Source organism: Myotis nattereri (genome assembly GCF_964212035.1).
Source record: "Myotis nattereri genome assembly, chromosome: 18".
NCBI lineage: Eukaryota > Metazoa > Chordata > Mammalia > Chiroptera > Vespertilionidae > Myotis > Myotis nattereri.
This window is the reverse complement of record NC_138093.1, coordinates 23,713,014-23,730,629: the sequence shown is the minus strand read 5'-3', so window position 1 is coordinate 23,730,629 and position 17,616 is coordinate 23,713,014. Positions and strand designations below refer to the sequence as shown.

Below are 17,616 nucleotides of genomic sequence, written 5' to 3'. Positions count from 1 at the left end.
GACAAATGGATACTAATTTGGGAAGTAAACCCAAGGCCTCCTAAACCTTAAATCCATCATGGGATAATCTTCAAATGTTAAGCGGGCAGAGATAATACCTTCCCCTAAATGGCAACAGCACCTTCTCACCCAGGATACCAGGTTGGTCAGTCAAGTACCCCTTTATGCATTCATACAGCAGCATTGGTGGAGTCCTCGACATACGTCAGCGACTCTTTCTAGGTGCTGGATACACAGTTGTGAACAAAACAAACACGGTCCCTCCCGTCTTGAAACACCCAGTCTAGCGGGGAAGTCAGGCCTCAAGTCAACAAGCAAATAAATCAAAGTGTAACTGTACGCTCAGTATGGAAAACTGGAATCATTTGATTGAAAAGTTTACGAAAACAACAACACAGGACATAGGCCACCCCCCCCCCCTCCCCAGCCCCCCTGCCGGCTGCATTCACGTAGGAGAACCTTCCGTATCTCCAAAGTGAGAGAACAGAGTGGGATCAATGGCCGGGCAGGTGGTCAAGGGTCCCTCACTCCAGGCGCTCACTTGTGCTTGACCAGGTCCTCAACCCCAAGACCTTTACATCCAGAAGCATCTGTTGACTAATGAGTTTGCCGACCATGGGGCTAGGCCAAAGGACCTTTCCCAAACCCACGCATGTAAGAATTATCCACACTGATGTCCAAGTCAGCCAGACCGCACAGGAGAGGTCTTATCAAACTAGCAGCACAAACTCTTCCAGCACTTTGAGGCACTTTAATTCATGTGCTTTTTTTATACATCGTTTAAATATAACCATCCAATAATCCTTTGCTAGTCGCTGCTATTAAATATATAATCCGATTTATTATTATTATTTTTTACACTGCCTAGCTAATGAGTGAAATTTTACCAGGTTTAAAAAATGGACTCTAATGTTAAAGTCTGAGGATAATTTCACAGGCGAGGACACCCTGGTCCCACTTTAATTGGGACTTAATTGGGCCACACGATCTTCCATTTACTTCCCACTTACTTGGTAAGCTCCCGGCAGCTCGCCAGAAAATAACGCCATGTTCCTCGTATGTCTCATCAGTAAAAGATGAGACTTTTCTAGCTCAGTTGCCAAGTGCCCTCCAGATCCTTCACGCGTAATCACTCATCACTCTCTGCAATCTTGCCCTTCAGCTTCCAGTCCCCTGTCCTCGAAGAACATGCTCTCAAGTGGATTTCTGCTAGAACCCAACTCTCCTTGCACGGGGGACAGAGTGGGGGTGTCGTGTCCTAGAGAGCCTTCCCTCCTTAGGTGGCATGGCCTTCTGTCCCCCCCACAAACCCAGGACAGAACAGCAGGGGGTCTGAGGGCATGTCTTGCATTAGGAATAGACAGGTTTGCTGAGGGGAAGGCGAGGGCAGGGGCCGTGCTGGGAGGAGCCCTGAGCCTTGCTAAAAAGTGTCTGGGCTATTATTTGATAGGCAAAATAACTACCATGTATTACCCACTTTCTAAATGCTCGGCACTATATTGAACACTGAATGCATTTCACCTTATTTAATTCTCACAAGATCAAAAAACAGTTATTTTTAATTTCCACGTACAGATGAGCAAGTGGATGTCCAGAGAGTGAAGGCAGCTAACCGTGAAGAGGGCTGAGATTCAGACCTAAGGCTACCTGACTCTCAATCCTATGTTTTTAGTTCTGATGTCACAATGCCTTTCCAGGTGGGAACCAATGGAGGCTTTTAGCCAAAGAAGGAAACAGCCAAGGAACCAGCGGTTCCCAAGCTCAAACACTGAGCTGTCTGCTCTAGCATCCTTCATCAGTCCAGGGCCGATGGGGGCTCATGGAAGAACCAGGTACAGACAGAAAAGCAAGATGGACAAGGACAGAGTTGCCTTCTCCATCAGGCACACAGGCCTTGTCCATCTCCAGGCAGAGGCAGAAGCAGCTGGAGGCCGAGGACAGAGCCACACCAAGCCACTGCTTGGAGCTGACAGGGGTAATGGCTTGGAACTAACTAGAATATCTGAGACAGAAGGGAGCATCATGTTATGGAGAAAGCCCTGACTTGAAATAAAATTTAAAAAATCAATTGTTTAAGAACTGGCTTTGGGATGCACAAGTCAAACAGTCAAACCTCAGGCGATCCATTTCTCAAGTGTAAAACAGGCCTGTCCGGGACAAATGATGTACAGAGGTGAAGCGCTCTAAACTCCAAGCCCCATGGAAACGAGGAGGCAGCCCTCGCCTCTGCACTGGCAGCGCTCGTCTCTGAAGAGGGAGCTCCAAGGCCAGCACTTTGACCTTGTCCCTGCTCAGCTGTGGCCAAGTGGGAGGGTCCCTCTTCTTCCTGACCCATCCCTCAGCATTTCGGGGTCACCCATGAGCTCTACATCCTCTGCTTCTTTCTTTGCTCTGGGACCAGAGCCTGGCTCTATACTAACTGGTTAGTGCAGAATTCTTTCCTTCTTGCATGTGGACCTCAACAAGCTCCCTGAACACACTCATGTTGGCCTCTGCACATTTCTCCTTGGCAAACACAGCACCATACTCTCACTGGAAGGCATTTTAGTCCAAGCTCGGAGCCGCGGCAGGAGACAGCAGAGCGGCGGACCGTCTCCTCGCAATTTTGTTATTCAATCTGGTCAGTCTAGTGACCTGATGTCTTGGCTCTTAGGCTTCACATTCTAAACACCCCAAACCTTCTCATTGGCTGATCTTTCTAAGAAGGTCTAGGTACTGGCTGAAGTCCAGCTAGATACACCCCCTCACACATACCAGCTGGAGACTAATTCATAATGCTAGGCTGTGCCTCTGCCAGTGTGGATTAAGCAGATGGCTGGCGGGTCACATGATCGGAGCTGACACTTCCCCTCATGACCTCCTCTGACCTGAATTATTCTAAAACTACTTTCAAATGTGAGGACAGTGTGAGTGGTTTTTCCTAATCCAGCAGGACCTGGCTCTCCCGTGGCTGGGAAGGTTCTGTGCGGGGGGCTAACCTCTGGGTCCCGGTATCCATATTGTCAGTTACCACATGGATGGGGCCGTGCTCCCTGATGGGTCCATTTCGTTCTGCTTGGTTCTGGGTCTCTCGGAACAACATCCTTCTATCTGTTCACTGCTGAGATGCCATTTATGACCAACCATCTCCCAAATCTGGGCTTGTTAATCAAGAGAAAATGGGCATTCACACCCATGGCCTCCATATGATGACGGTCTCCAAGCCCACTTCCCAGAGGGTCCTCCAACAGCACCTGTCACAGAGGACACATGCATTCTGGGACTCAATGCCAAGAGCAGGTAGCCTGGGAACTTCTCTCTCTCTTTCAGGCACTTGCTCCATGTGGCTCTCACTTTGTCCCTCCCTCCACCCTCCCAAGGCAGCCAGAGTATAATACAGCCCTGGGCATCCCAAGAGTCCATGGGCATTAATCATCTGTGGTGTCCCTGCCTGGCGCAAAGTCAGGTAAAGTCTCTCTCGAGGGGGCTCTTCAAGTTGGAGTCTCGCGGAACAGCATCTTTCTCTCCGTTCACTGCTGGAAATTTCCAATTCCAGCTCAGCCGCCAGCCTAAGTCCAGTTAATGGGCTACCTGACGGCTAAATTTAATTTTAATCCTTCATTTGCTTCCCCAGAACAATGGAGCTGGACGACCTGTCTCGCTCAGTGGTAAATGGGTCTTCTTTTGCATGAAGCAGAACTCTGTCCACTCTTTTGTCCCCTCTACAAGATTAATGTGTACTCAGAGCTTCGTTTGGGAGACCCCCCCTTTCAGTTCTTTCTTGGGGTGCTGCCAAGAAAGAAGCCAAAAAGGCAAAGCTTGAGGTTTGAGAGGGGCTGCCTTGGATGCAGCCAGGTGTCAGGTGAGATGATGGTTCTAATGTTCCTATGCTCTGCTGACCGTGAGCATAGACTCGCATTTCAGTTCTAAATGGTTATTCCTTTCCCAGGTGCCCCCTTCACGCCTTCCCAAACACAAGCTCCCAAAGCTACACCAGCACCCGAGTACCAGATCCTGGGGCTCCTCAAGGGCCCTTCCAGATCTAAAATTGCCTGAGCCTGTGTAAGTCATTGAACAAAGTCAGAGCCAGCTCTGCCGCTGCGGCGAGCTCTGCGTGCCTTCCACAGACCTTATCCATCTTAGGGCCCCGTGTCGGTGTCAGGAGTGACATACTTCAGTGAGAAGAATGTAATAAAAGCCAGTGTGGGAATTCCGGGTCCTGCTGGCATCAAGAGGCAGACCGACTCATGCTCCGTCCTGGTCTAGGACTGAGGAAGGAAAGGCCAAATGCGGCTGCGATCCAGCTCCCTGCGTGGTAGGGAGTCCTGACCTCCCCTCGCACCCGGCGACGATGGCACGCAGCAACGGGAAGCTCTGGCACCAGCTGCCACGGAGCCTGCATCATGAGTCTGACTGATGCCCAGGCCCAAGTCAGGGGAGGGGGAGGTGGGAGCAGAATCGCTACTTTTCTTTTAAACTATTTGCATTGACAAGCCATTATAAGCGGCGAGTTTACGATTTAGCATCCAGTGCAGGACAGCTCACCTGGCAACCTGACTTGAGCTAGGCAAGCAGCGTGTCGAGCAACGGGAATGAAGAGTGCGGGCCTGGGTGGAGGGTAGGGTCACACACAGGGTCCTGTCCTCTCCTGTGTCCCCTCCTGAGGCGCTGTCCCCGCCCCCTGCCTGTCCGAAGCCTTTCACTGAGCACTGAGGACCTGACACCCGAGGGCCAGGCAGCACCGCCCCACCGTGCAGGAGCCCAGAAGGCTCACAAACTCAACCTGGCGCAGTGGCCACATGACTTCCCTACGAGGCAGCTGAGTCTGGAGGTGGGGGTGCCTCCGGGAGAGATGAAAGGTCCCAGCTGAGGAAATCTCCCAGCACTGCCTCTTTGTTCGAGAGAGTGGAGCAATGAAAGGGTCCAGCAGCCATGCCGGGCTCCCTCCCTGAGCCCATGGAGGCACCGCCCACACAGGGGAGCCCCTGCCCACGTTTAATTATCTCCAGGAAAGGAGCACCGGGCCTCGGACCGTTTAATTATCTCCAGGAAAGGAGCACCAGGCCTCGGACCGCTCCCTAGAGACTCTCCCTGCTCCTCCTCCACCAGCCCTGGCACTCAGGGCGCCGCTGTCCCTGGAGATGGCCTCCCCTGGGCCAGGGTCTCAGGAGGGAGGGAGGGAAGGTAATCCAACAGGAGAGAGAGTTACTTACGCCAAAGCAAAGGCCACCAGCGCACCAACCACCACCACGAAGTCCAGGATGTTCCACAGGTCTCGGAAGTAGGACCCGTCCTGCAGAATCAAGCCCTGGTCGATCATCTGGAGAAGGAGTGAACAGCCACTGATGAGGCGGAGGGGCAGGCAATGTGTGCCCTGAGCTCTGGGCTCCCCAGGCAATGCCTCCACGGCCATCGCCCCTACAACCAACCCCACGTGGGGCCTAAAGAGCAGAGGACTGGCTCTCTTCATGTAATTGAAGCCCGAGGTCCCGTCCCATAGCCACCAGGGCTCAACGAGGCCCCTCAGCTGGCACAGAGCCCTGACACGTCCCTCCTTTCCTTATGGCTCATCTATTGGGCATTGCCACACATACACACAGATGGGAAAGATCCCAGATGGGTGAGGCTGGGAACGAGAGAAATGTGGGTGTCAGGGTGATGGGGAACAGACCAGAGGCAGTGAGTGCAGCTGGGACTAAACAGAATCCAGGAAAACCCAACCCTACCTAACCCTTTGCCTTGGCACATACCCAGGCTCAAGCCAGTGAGCGCTGGGGAGGCGACTGCTGTCCCCAGTGTCTGCACTCCCACTGCCTCCTGGGAGTGGGCCTGGCTCCCCCTCCGGCCACACCCACAGGGCTGCCCCCCCCCCCCCCCCGCCCCCAACAGCCCACCTCAGTCACATCCTGCCAGGAGGGGCTTCGTCAGGATCCTGGGGCTGGAGGAGGGGTTTGCAGAGACCAGACCAGTACTGAGGTTCTGTCACTGGCCAGCAGGTGACAGCATTGGGGAAGGTCACTAAGCTAGAGGAGCAAACAGGTGCCCCATCCCAACCCCACCAGGTTTCCTCTAGAGCAGTGGTTCTCAACCTTCTGGCCCTTTAAATACAGTTCCTCATGTTGTGACCCAACCATAAAATTATTTTCGTTGCTACTTCCTAACTGTCATGTTGCTACTGTTCTGAATCGTAATGTAAATATCTGATATGCAGGATGGTCTTAGGCGACCCGTGAAAGGGTCGTTCGTCCGCCAAAGGGGTCGCGACCCACAGGTTGAGAACCGCTGCTCTAGAGACTCTTACCTTTATAACCATCTCAAAGGTGAACACGCCCGTGAAAACATAGTCAAAGTACCGCAGGACCTGGAAGACACATACCGTGCAGGGGAGGAGGTTACGCGTGGTCACCCGGCCACACACACTCCCGCCTGCCCACGGAGACATCCCTGCCCGCCCACCCAACGCCCACTCATTTCCACCGCAGAACAGAAGCTTGGAATTGCAACCACTAGCTGGGTGCAGAGAAAAGAGGAGCCACGGGTCCGGTTGGAGCCACATGACATGGGGGCCAGTCCTAGGCCCTTCCCTCCCTGTGGCCAGAACTTATCTTCTTGGGTCTCAACTGCCCCACAAACCTTCCCCCCAATTCTGGCTCAGGATCTGAAACCCTTGTCAGTTCCCATCCTCCCTGCCCCCCTCCTACCTCCTGACACACACCCTTGGGAACCCAGGCTGTGCTCAACTTCACCCCCATGTCCTATGCCGGATTCCACATCCAAGCCCATGGGTGGCTGCAGAGACCCCCTTGATAGCCCTGTGGGCTCCAGTGGGCCTCACTCCTTCCTCACTCCCCAGGAGCCTTCCTCAGGCCACCTCTGATGCTGGGATGGGGCAGGTACCAGGACGCTGGGGAGGTTGGCGAAGGGCCCCGTGCACCCACTCTGTTGCGCTCCGAGTTGGTCAGGACCGGGTCCTCGGCCGCCAGGGCGATGCTGCTGGCCGCGATCACCAGGAGAATGCACATCTCAAAGTAGCGCAAGTTCACGATGTAGTGACAGGCCCTGCGGATCCTGCGGGTGGATGAGCCTTGAGCCGGCGCCTCCCTCTGTCCCCATCGTGCCTCCCCACCCCCGCACACAGGCACAACGGCCTCTTCCAGACAGCCAGGCCCTGGCCAGAGGAAGCCTTGGGAAGAGCAATTTAATTTCTCAGGCACCACCCTTGATTTAAAGCCCCAGAGGGGGAAGGTAATCAGATTGGCTGGAGGCTGCTGTACACAAGCCAAGACGCATTATCTGCAAGCACGTCAGCCGTGGGGTGCAGCCAGCATCCGAATACACACACTCGGGGGGCCCTCCACTGTATCTCAATGTATAGAAACTGGGGCAGAGCAAGCAGATCAGAAGAACCAAGGAACATAAAAATAGACCTTGATTCTAAGCTTCTTGATGAAAGCAGCAACAGGTTTTCATGAGTTCCAGGCATTCTGATTACAGAGACTATATCCAATGGACTGTATTCTGGCCCCGGGTAACCTGACAGTCCTTAGCCCAGGTTCCTGTCTTCCCTGACGCTTGCTGGGACCCTGCCCACGTGGCCACAGAAAGCCTGCCTGTCTTGTCTTCCTAGCCTCAGAAGCTGGCCTACAGGTATACCTTGCTCAGGTTAAGGGCAGAAGAAAGCTTGTCTTTCAAAATCCCATTTTTCCTGAGTCCAACCTTCCAAACTCTTCTCTGCCAACCCCACCTCATGCCCCTAAACACACCCACTTCAAAATCCATAGGGATTCTGGATTAAGCAGTGGGATCAATACTCGTAACTGCCAATGGATGACCCAATCGTTACAGGCACCATCGTCTCAGCTATGGGCCATTTGGTAACACATCCCAAATAGACTTCCTCCTCCCTTCCCTCCACTGACCGAAGAAAAGCTGAGTGTCCTTTCCTCATGACATTTGCCATGCTTTCCTGTCTTAAATTACTCCCTAGACTATGGGCACAGAATTCAGAGGATGTTCAGTTCCATGACCCATCTCCACCCGTGAGCACCCTGGATGCTGCATGTGTCTGGTGGCTGTATCCCACTGGGAAGGACCAGGAAGAGGACTGGGCCCTCATCCCTCCATCTCCCCATTGCCCTACCCTGGCCCAAACTCTGCCTGTACACCTGGATGGATGGGGGAGATGGGAGGGACTCACGGGTTGGTGGTGCTGAAGATAAACATGGAGCTGTGGGGCACCATGGCTTTGCCCGTCTCCCGCTTCTCCTTCTTCTGCTTCTTCTCCTCTTCCTCCTCCTCCTCTTTGATCTCTGCCTCCTTCAAGGGACTGGCTTCGCCATCAGTCTTGTTGCTGACTGCAAGGGGAACATGTGGATGTCCTCAGAAACCTTGTCACATGCGAGAATGGAGCCCTTGGTGATCCCCCGGGGATGGGATGGAGGCGCTGGGAAGGGGCCCCGGGAAGGTGCAGAGGGTGGTGCCCTGTCTACATGCGGTGTTTGTTAGTTACACGGAGTCCAGCGCTTTCTCTCCTCCTAGCTTTACCCTAATTTTATGTGGTATAGCCTTTGCCATATAAATCATTCTTACCACATTTCCCTGGGTAACGGAAGGTTGGTTTATGTTGTAAAGTTTACAGTTTATTTATCTAATATCTGGATTCTTTGTATTTATTCGCTTATTGAATTTTCACATCAGTAGCTACTGAATGGCATGCATTATTATTCCCATTATACAGATGGGAAAAGTGAGGTTGAGGGAAGTCAAGTACCTATCTTCAGGTCCTACAGCCAATATAGGTTCCGGTCTAAAATCCTATATCCTTTCAAGATGAAATCACACTGCAATGGAAGATTTTTAGAAACCATTCCTCTGTTTGTAGCTGCCTTCCTGGCTGTGCTTTTTCCAGTCATGATTAATGCAGAGATGAGAATGCAATATTCATGCGAATGTGGGTGCAAGACTACATCCAGGATAGAGAGGGTGAAGGGACCAGGACTGAATGGAGCTCTTGGGACCACTACTCCCTGTTTTATACTCGCGTCACAGTGGGGTAGGGGCAGAGAGGTTGAGGCTATCAAGTAGGCCACGGGCATCCTGTCAACCTCCCCCACCGATCCCTTCAGTGGGTGACTCTACCCTGGAACCTTATGTGAGCAGCAAAACTCTGAGGGTCCGCCCCTTCTGGGACCTTCTATGAAATAAGTCATCCAAACTATCGAAAAGCCTTCTGATAACATGCTCTTACCTATCACCAAAGCCAGGGACTGGCGCAGAATGGGAACAAAGAGAGGGTCCAACTTCCTTACTGATTCTCATAGAAGAGGGGCCTACATATTTATTGGAACATAAAATTAAACAGACCCCAAAAGAGGTTGGGAGTCTGAGATCCTGAGACATGAACCGGCTGAGCCCAGGAGTCCCAGGCCTGGGAGATGTCACTTGCCCAAGCAGCACTGGCATTGTCAGTGTAGAGAAGGTGAAGGGATAGAGACGTTAACAGAGTAAGCAAGAAACGACAGACTGTCCTATTAAGAGAGGAAATGGTGGAGCAAGTCGGGGAGGGAGAAAAGCAAGGGTAGAATCCTGTGGTCACAATTCAGTGACCATGGGATTAGGTCTGGAATGGGGGTGGGGTTAGGGCAGAGATAGGGTGCCGGTTTAGTGCTTTCCTGCCGTTTCCTTTTAAGGGCTCCTAGATTAACATCCTTTGTTAATCTCTCCAGGGAACTGGAGAGAAAGGGACTAAAACCTTGGAGGAGAAAAACAGTAGATAAGAGTAATAGATTCATAAAATGTTAGTACAGAGACCTCAGAATCACCAGTGTTCTTACTTCGTAGGTGACAAACAGGCCTGAAGCGGGACAGAGGCGTTCTGGAGGCCATGCGCGAGGCTGAGCCAGGCCACAGAGCCTTCCTGCCACCCCTGCCCCATCCGAGGCCCCCTATTTGTCCAGGTGGCAGAGCATCTTGGAAGTCCTGGAAACGCCCATCAAATGTTGATACAAGTCAAGGAGCTGAATCTAGATCTGGGTCCAGACTCACACGTGATCTTTCCAAAGACTCTAGGGTGGTCACAGGGCTTAAGGAAATCTTATGGCCTAAAGTTAAGATTGAGAAAATTCTAACTTATTTTTCCTGCACATCGGGTGAAAACTGTCCTGTTTTTCACTTGTTGAGGAATGATTTTATCCTGCTGGTGGGGTTTTCCATGCAGCTTTCCTGGGGTGACTCTGGAGCCACGACTCCCCCCAACAACTCCCCCCAGACCAGGTGGCAGGGTGACGGGGACAGGACTGTGTCCTCACTGTGCACCACGGTCGAGTCCACCAGGGGGTCCACGTCGGGGATGGCGACAGTGACGCTGGTGCTCTCGGTGGCGGCCTTGTCCGTGTTGGCCGTGACGCAGGAGAGGTCGGGCTCGCTCTGGCTGACCCGGCCCACGTTCAGCTGCACGTCCCCCAGCAGGGCTTGCTCGCTGCTGCCCTCAGGCTCCTGCTCCGTCAGCACCTTCCCCTCTTCCGGTTCTGTGTTCGGCGGGACGAGGGGGGTGTCAGCCTCATCGAGGGCTCCTGCCAGCCCAGAGCCTCGGGGCACCATCAGACTGTTGGTCCTGTCAAGACAGAGGAGGACACAGTTGGGGCTCAGATCTGAAGATGCTGTTTCAAAGCGGGGAGAGGTGAGGGGAGGCCGAGGAGCCCTGCTGGGGAGCATGGGGCCTCTGCTGCCTCCTCCCCCGATGGGCAGAAAGGAGCTAAGACTCAGGGGCCCTGCCTCCATCTCATTTCCATCCACCCTTCCATGACCCACTCCTGATGGGCGGTACCCTGGAACAGAGGCTGGTTTTCAGGGGGACAGAGCCCACTGCCCGTCATAGTTGCACATACCCTGTACCAGGCGCACCAGCACCACCCCCAGTGGACAAAATGAGGCTCAGAGGCTTATACTGAAGGGTCCCCAACACCAGCTGCACCACGTGCCTCCGGGTGCTCCTGGGACTTGTTACCTCCTCAAATCCTGGGCTCTCTCTTCTTCCTGGATCGTGGGCTCCTTGCCCCCATGGCCGCCCCTGGGCTCGCGGTCCTTCTCCCCCTCGGTGGGCACGCTGTCATCCAGGCCCCGCTCCTGGCTGGCCGACCGGCTCTGGGAGGCGGAGGAGGGCTCCTTGCCTTCCGTTCTGACTCGGCGGTGCCGGCTCCGCCGCTGGCTCTGCCTGTGCCTGGCCCGGTCCTCAAAGGTCACCACCGCCTCCCCTCCCCCAGCCTCCTGCTGGGTGGGGTCACAGTTCCCATGGCAGGGCCTGGCCAGCCACGGCGGCTCCCGTTTGCCCGGCGGCAAGGGGCTCCTCTGGTGGTCCAGGGCACTGGAGAGGTCCCCTGCGTCCCCCTTGAGGGACCCCCCGCGGCTGACGCGCTCCTCCTCACACTTCTCCAGGCCCAGGCCCAGGGCCAGCCCCTCCAGGGGCCGGGATCTCCGGTAGAGGCTGGGGTGGGCGTTGAGCGGGTTGAGGGGGCTCAGTGGGTTGAGGGGGTTGAGCGGGTTCATGGGCGGGGCCTCCTCCTTGTTGAGGGCCTCCTGGCTGGACATCTGCATGTGCCGCCTCAGCTGGCTGGTGCGCTGCTCCCACACCGACATGTGGTGGCGGCGCCTCCGCTCCCGCCTGGCGAAGGGGAAAGGGGGAAGGCCGCGGTCAGAACCCCACGGCTGCCGGCCAAAGAGGGCAGCCCTCAGCGGCCACGAGGAAAGGGCAGGACACACGGTGCGAGGGGCACACGGAGAGCCCAGGACCTGCAGACGGGAAGCACAGAGAGACGCAAGGAGCAGAGGGGGCCACGCAGCAGCGGGTCCTGGGGCCACAGCCTCCCAGCTCACGGGCTTCCCACTCGGTTTCCCTGCTCTGCAGCCGCTGGGGGAGCGCGTGGGGGTGGGGTCAGCCCAGGACCCAGTTCCCTGTCCCCGGGGCCTGCAGGGCCGAAGTACAAAGGCGACTAGGTCTGCACTCCCTGCTCCAATTTGCTTTCAGGGCAACAACCTTCTCCTACTCTGTGCCTGCCACTGGCCCCTAGTTCCAGGCCAGAGACCCCCTTCCACCTGCTCCCCTCTCCTCTCCCTCAGACAGGCCTGGGGTGGCCAGGGCAGAGCAGTGCAAAGGTCAGAGTCCATCGAAGGGTGACCACGGGGACGAGCAGGCCTATGTTACATAACATCTTGGCGTCACCCTCACCAAAGCAGAGCGTTGGGGTCTCTTCCAAACCTCGGAGGACTGTGTGTGCAAAGACCACCAGCAGCTCATCCTCAGAATGGCCGGGGAGCATTTCAGCTCCGGGCCGAGAGGAGCATTCGCGTGGCAGTGAGAACGCACCAACATGACACACAGGCAAGCACACGGGGCCCACACGGTGGAAGGGTAGCCACTACGCCTTCCCCACACGTGCCTGTGCGTGCACAGCTACACACTGTTAAGGGGACGCTCGCAGGTGCCCACACACGCCCTCACCGAGGCCCCTGCGTGGCTGCACACAACTGCCTACGTGAAAGGCACAGCCACGCCGGCACAGGCCCGCTCACAGGCCACACAGAGAGCGAACAGCGCGCAGGGTCACAGACCTTAGACACACAGAGACAAGCACGTGTCGAAAGGGGCAGCGGGGCATGTCCACAAACCATGTGCATGGAACACACACGCACACACCACTGACGTGCACACCCGGCGCCACTTTGTCCACGGCAAGGACAGAGACACGGTGTCCCCGCACCCGCATATGACCACTCACAAACACGCAAACCGGCCCACACATACAGGTGGCTGCTGCGTGGCTCCCACATCGACATGTGGTGTCTTCTCCTTCTGTCTCTTCTGGGGAAGAAAAACGGACAGGTTCAGTTCACCCCGACCTCTGGAGCCACCACACGCCCCACAGCCACCAGCGGGTTCCGGGGAGAGGGATGGTCCCCGGTGCACCCACACACTCTCCGCACGCCCGCTGCCCTCTGCACACGCCCAACCACGCACTCTCCGAGGCAGTGGCTTGATTCCTTGCCACGTGCAAACACGTGACCTAGGTTTTGAAGCGTACGAACGGACGCCAAGGATCCGTTTCCATTTCATGGAGCAGACTGCTTCAGATGCTCAACCGTCACGCCCACTGGCCCTCACACCACAACCTAAAGAGCCTTCAGAGACCTGCTACGGAGACAGATCTCTGGATGAAGAGCTGTATTTCCCCCATCATTTCTAGATGGGCCCAGAACAGTCACATGGGTGTGAGTTCCCCACTCATCACTCCAATCCCTCAAAATGTGCGGTGAGCAAGGGCTCTGCCATGCACACCTTCGAGGCCACAGAAATAGCCCACGGCCAAAGGCAGGCCCACCCCTCCATGGCCGCCATCCACATCCTCTAGGATGCGAGTGGTGACCCCGCATTTGTGCAACGCAGTGGCCCTGGCCAGAGGCCTTGAAGGTTTGGTCTGTTTAGCTGGGTAAAGCCCAGTATTAACCTTCTTGGCCTTGCACAGGGAAAACTCTCTTCTACACACACACACACACACACACACACACACACACTTGCTGTGCCCTTTCAATCGGTCAATGGAAGGTCAGAGAGGCAGGGTGTGGGCACCCCCCTCCAGGGCAGACAGGACTCCTGGGAAAATGAGACCGCCAGCTCTGCTCAACGCTCAGTGGAGGAAGCACATCTGGGACACCTGTGGAGAGAGCCCGGCACACGGGCCGTCTGGCCCAACGGACCCTGCCTGGACCTGGAGGTTGGCAAATGCTGCTCCTTTCCTGATAAAAGTGACACCCACACATGGAGAACATGCTGGACAAACTAGCCCCGCCCCACGGCCACCCCTGCGTCTGCTGAAGAGGCTGCTCCTCCGTGGGGCTGGGGAGCGGGCAGCTGGGCTGAGCGTCCCTCGGTGCCTGGCGGAGGAGCGACGCACATGCGCACCCACGGGATGGACGCAGTCATCACTGTGCCGGCACCGGTGAGCTCCCCGACTGAATGCACCCCTTGGCTTCACCAGCTGCGATGCGAGGAGGCACACGTGGGGCAGCGGTGCCGAGAGGCATGGGTGGCAGATAGAAATAAGGGCCCACACTTGACACAGGCCTCATGCAAACCCACCACGAAAAGCACATTCTAGCATCTAACTGCACATTCTCACATATTCAAATACTGGAGGCAGAGGCACGTGTAAGAGTGTAAGTGCACGAAGAATCCCCTCTTGCTTGCGTACACATGCCTGAGCACACTCAAGTGCACGCACACACATGCACGCACCAGGCAGAAGAGAAACCCAATTACCGAATCCCACACAAATCAGACACACACTTCAAAGCCCTCTTTACTTTTCCACTCACACATGAATAGATCCACTTCCTGCCCCATCAGAATCATTAACGTACCTTCATTCCCCAAATCATACCGAGAAGCATCCACGTATCTCCAACCCATGCATCTGTGACCTCACACGCAGCCCACAATTATCCCGTGGACCAGGAAGGCCAGTGAGTATTCTTCCTCTTCCAGAAATGGGAAACAGGATCAGAGATCCTAAAGGATCTCACCACGGTCACAGAACATATGAGTGGCAGGACTACAACCAGCACCCAGGCCATTTGGTTTGTCACCATGCTCTTTCCCTGTCGCTCCAGGGACAGCCACATTCTTGCTTTCACTCCCGAGGGGTGTGCACACACCTGATGGACGTAGCGCTGCCAGTGGCACCCACCTCACACACCTGTCCCGCATCCAGAGTCTGGAATTCTGCCCATCCTGGGCGGTCACAGCACTTTCTTCCACTGCACTGTGCCCGGTACACACACGGCTCAACACCTACAGGCCCTGCTACCGGCAGTTCATTCATTCCATAAAGTGTAGGTTTCTACTCTGGGCTGAGCACCTTCCCAACTCAGGGCTCCAAACCCACTCTCCCCGCAGGCTTCCTCATCTCAGGAAACAGAACCACCCACTGACTTCTCTTCTAAGCTTCAAACTCATGGAACCAACTGCCTTACCCAGCGGCATGTTTGGCTACCTGTGTATTTTTCACCCAAACTCATGCGCTCAGGGAAGGTGGATTAGAAACCACTCAAGATCCAGAGATAATTTTTTGGACGGGGGGTCGGGGGGGGGTAGTTTTTTCCCCACTCACAGAGGAGGGGCCCAGAGCCAGACCTTCGCGGTTTTGAAAGGTCAGGGCAAGATGATGGCCATGCAGGGAAGGGAGGGCTCCACAGGTAACCCTGGCATACCCCTGCCAGGTGAGGCTCCTCATTCGAGAGCCTTGTACATGAGCACTGGCCAAAAAGGGCTCCTTCCTCACTAGCTATAAGGAGTCGATGGTAAGGTCTGGTGCCACCCCTGGGGATCTCCGGCCCTCTCCATAGATACCCCAGGGCTACTCACACAGTCCTCAGGCAACCAGCAGCTACAGGAGTGCCATGGTTCTGCAGCCACAGCTCGGCCTCTCCTCCAACAGCATCCTCCAGCCCCACACGGGAAGTCAGCCCCACCCAGGGCCTAGCCCTCTGCCCCCAGCTCCACCAGCCGCCACAGGCCCAGGTTGGATCCTTAAAAGAGTCTCCTCACTGATTACTTCATCACCTCTCATTCATTCCCTGGACTCAGTCCCCAGAGGCCACTCAAACTGCTCCTGCAAAGCTCACTTACAACTTCCATGTTGCCAGTCCCTTTGCTGTCCTCATCTCGCGTGATCTTTCAACAGTATTTCACACCGCTGTTCGCCCTCCTTCCCGAAGGGTGTCCTTCTCTAGTCTGCAGGCACCATGCTTCCTGGTTCCTTCGCCCCCTCCTGGGAGCTCCCCGTCAGGCACAGGGGGCTCTGGGCCTCCGTCCTCAGCTTGTCCCTTCTCCATCTGGACTCTCCCAGGTCAGGTCACCCACACTGGCTGCTTCAGTACCATCCAACTGCAAATGGCTCGCCCCAGATCGTTACTGCTAACCCCGACTTCTCTCCTAAGCTTCAGATGCCTATTCAACAGCTCCCCTTGGATGTCTTGTAAGGATCTCAAATTCAGTGTGGCCCAAATGAGCCTGGGCTCTCCATCGTTCTCCAGAGTATCGTACCCACAGCCGTCACCTCCCCACTTGCTGAAGCCTCACGCCTTAGACCTTGGGAGAAATGCTTCCTCTCCGCTTATTCATCCACCCCGTCACATTTAACCCAGCATTAGTTCACCCTATTGGGTCACCCTCCAAAACAGAGACTGAATGGGATGACCTTCCACCTTCTCCGTTGCCACCACCCTGCTTTGAGACCCTGTTATCTTTCACCTACTTTCAGAGTCAACTTTCTGTGTCCCTGCCTCCCCTCTTGGCCCCTACAATCCATTCTCCACAAAGCAGAGTGACCTTTTAAAAGTATGAATCATGTCCCATCCATCCTTCCACTTTAAACGCTCCCAGGGCTGCAACGAGAATACAAGCTGAAATCCTTCCCCTGGGCCTTCGGGACCTGGCCCCTGCCCACCACGCTGACCTTGTCTCCTTTGATCCCTTCTCGTTCCCTCCACACCAGACAACTGCTGGAGCTGCTCTGCCCTCAAATGTCACAAGACACGTTACGCACATTTAGGTCTCCGCTTAAATGGCACCTCTTCTGAGAGCCCCTCCCAGACTGCCCAAAGGTACTCCACCCGGCTCCTGTTCCTCTGCCCGACTGCCCTGTTTCATGTGTTTTACAGCAGTTACCACTATTGAAAAGTATCTGTGTATATATTATCAATCCGACCTTGCTCACTGCAATAAAAGCTGCACGAGAAGAGAGACTGTCGTGCTCACTGCTGTGTTCACAGGGCACCTCCTGGCGTGGAGAAGGTGCCCTGGGATAACCAGCGGGTTTTGAATGGAGTGCAGGGGACAGTGAGGTGAGGACTGCCGACTCACTCGATAGAAGGCATGTTGGGTGCGGACATCGGGCTGACCTCCTTGGCCTTCTGCAGCGCGTGCTTCTGGTTGAAAGCCTCCTCTTCTTCCTGCTCATCCTAGACACAAAGAAGACACGGCTGTGCCTGGGACCCCCATGAAGAAGAGGTGGCTCCCTGGGCTCTCCTGAGAAGCTCTGGAGAGCAGGAGGGGTGAGGAGCGCAAGGGGAGAGGTGAAACAAGGCAGAATGAGGGAGATTGGCTGAGAGACCACAGATGGCCAAGCTGCCGGGACTCCGTTGCCCTGGCATGGCCGCAACTCTGGTCTCCTCCCTGCCCCATAGGCTGCCCAGGAGAGCCATGGAAGTCAAGGCCATGGCTCAGCCCTCAGTGGAGCTGGCCACGCTGTAGAAGTCACAGGCCAGAGCTGACACTTGCCAGGTGCTCTGTCTGGAAGTGAGGGAAGGGCCTCGTTCCCTCACTTCCAGACAGAAGCCTGAAGTGCAGCACCCAGGCTGTGCCTTCCACCGTGCCCTCTTCCCCGCAGAGCTAAGTGTCCCCAGGATTGAGTGTTTTCTTTATTCTTCATGTTACAATCCTGCTAAGGGCCTCCCTGAGGGTCCAAGTTCTAAGCTATTATTTTCTCTATCTCACGGGAGACCCAGGCTGGTCTGAGGCTCACCAAACTCAAAGAGAGTGAACCAGGCTTCCCTCATGGCTCTCCATCTGTCCAGGAGCTCCCG

The 17,616-nt window shown here is 55.3% G+C and overlaps 1 protein-coding gene across 1 annotated transcript in view; it reads right to left on the bottom strand.

Moving 5' to 3' along the window:
- CACNA1E (calcium voltage-gated channel subunit alpha1 E) overlaps positions 1-17,616 on the bottom strand; it is a 420,129-nt gene that overhangs the window by 48,458 nt on the left and 354,055 nt on the right. Inside the window, exons 20-27 of the mRNA XM_081111805.1 lie at positions 16,895-16,992; positions 12,779-12,835; positions 10,985-11,638; positions 10,287-10,591; positions 8,177-8,333; positions 6,918-7,047; positions 6,281-6,340; positions 5,193-5,299 (exon numbers count right to left, since the gene is read on the bottom strand). Coding sequence (XP_080967931.1) covers positions 5,193-5,299; positions 6,281-6,340; positions 6,918-7,047; positions 8,177-8,333; positions 10,287-10,591; positions 10,985-11,638; positions 12,779-12,835; positions 16,895-16,992 — 1,568 coding nt within the window. The remainder of the gene's footprint in view (positions 1-5,192; positions 5,300-6,280; positions 6,341-6,917; positions 7,048-8,176; positions 8,334-10,286; positions 10,592-10,984; positions 11,639-12,778; positions 12,836-16,894; positions 16,993-17,616) is intronic.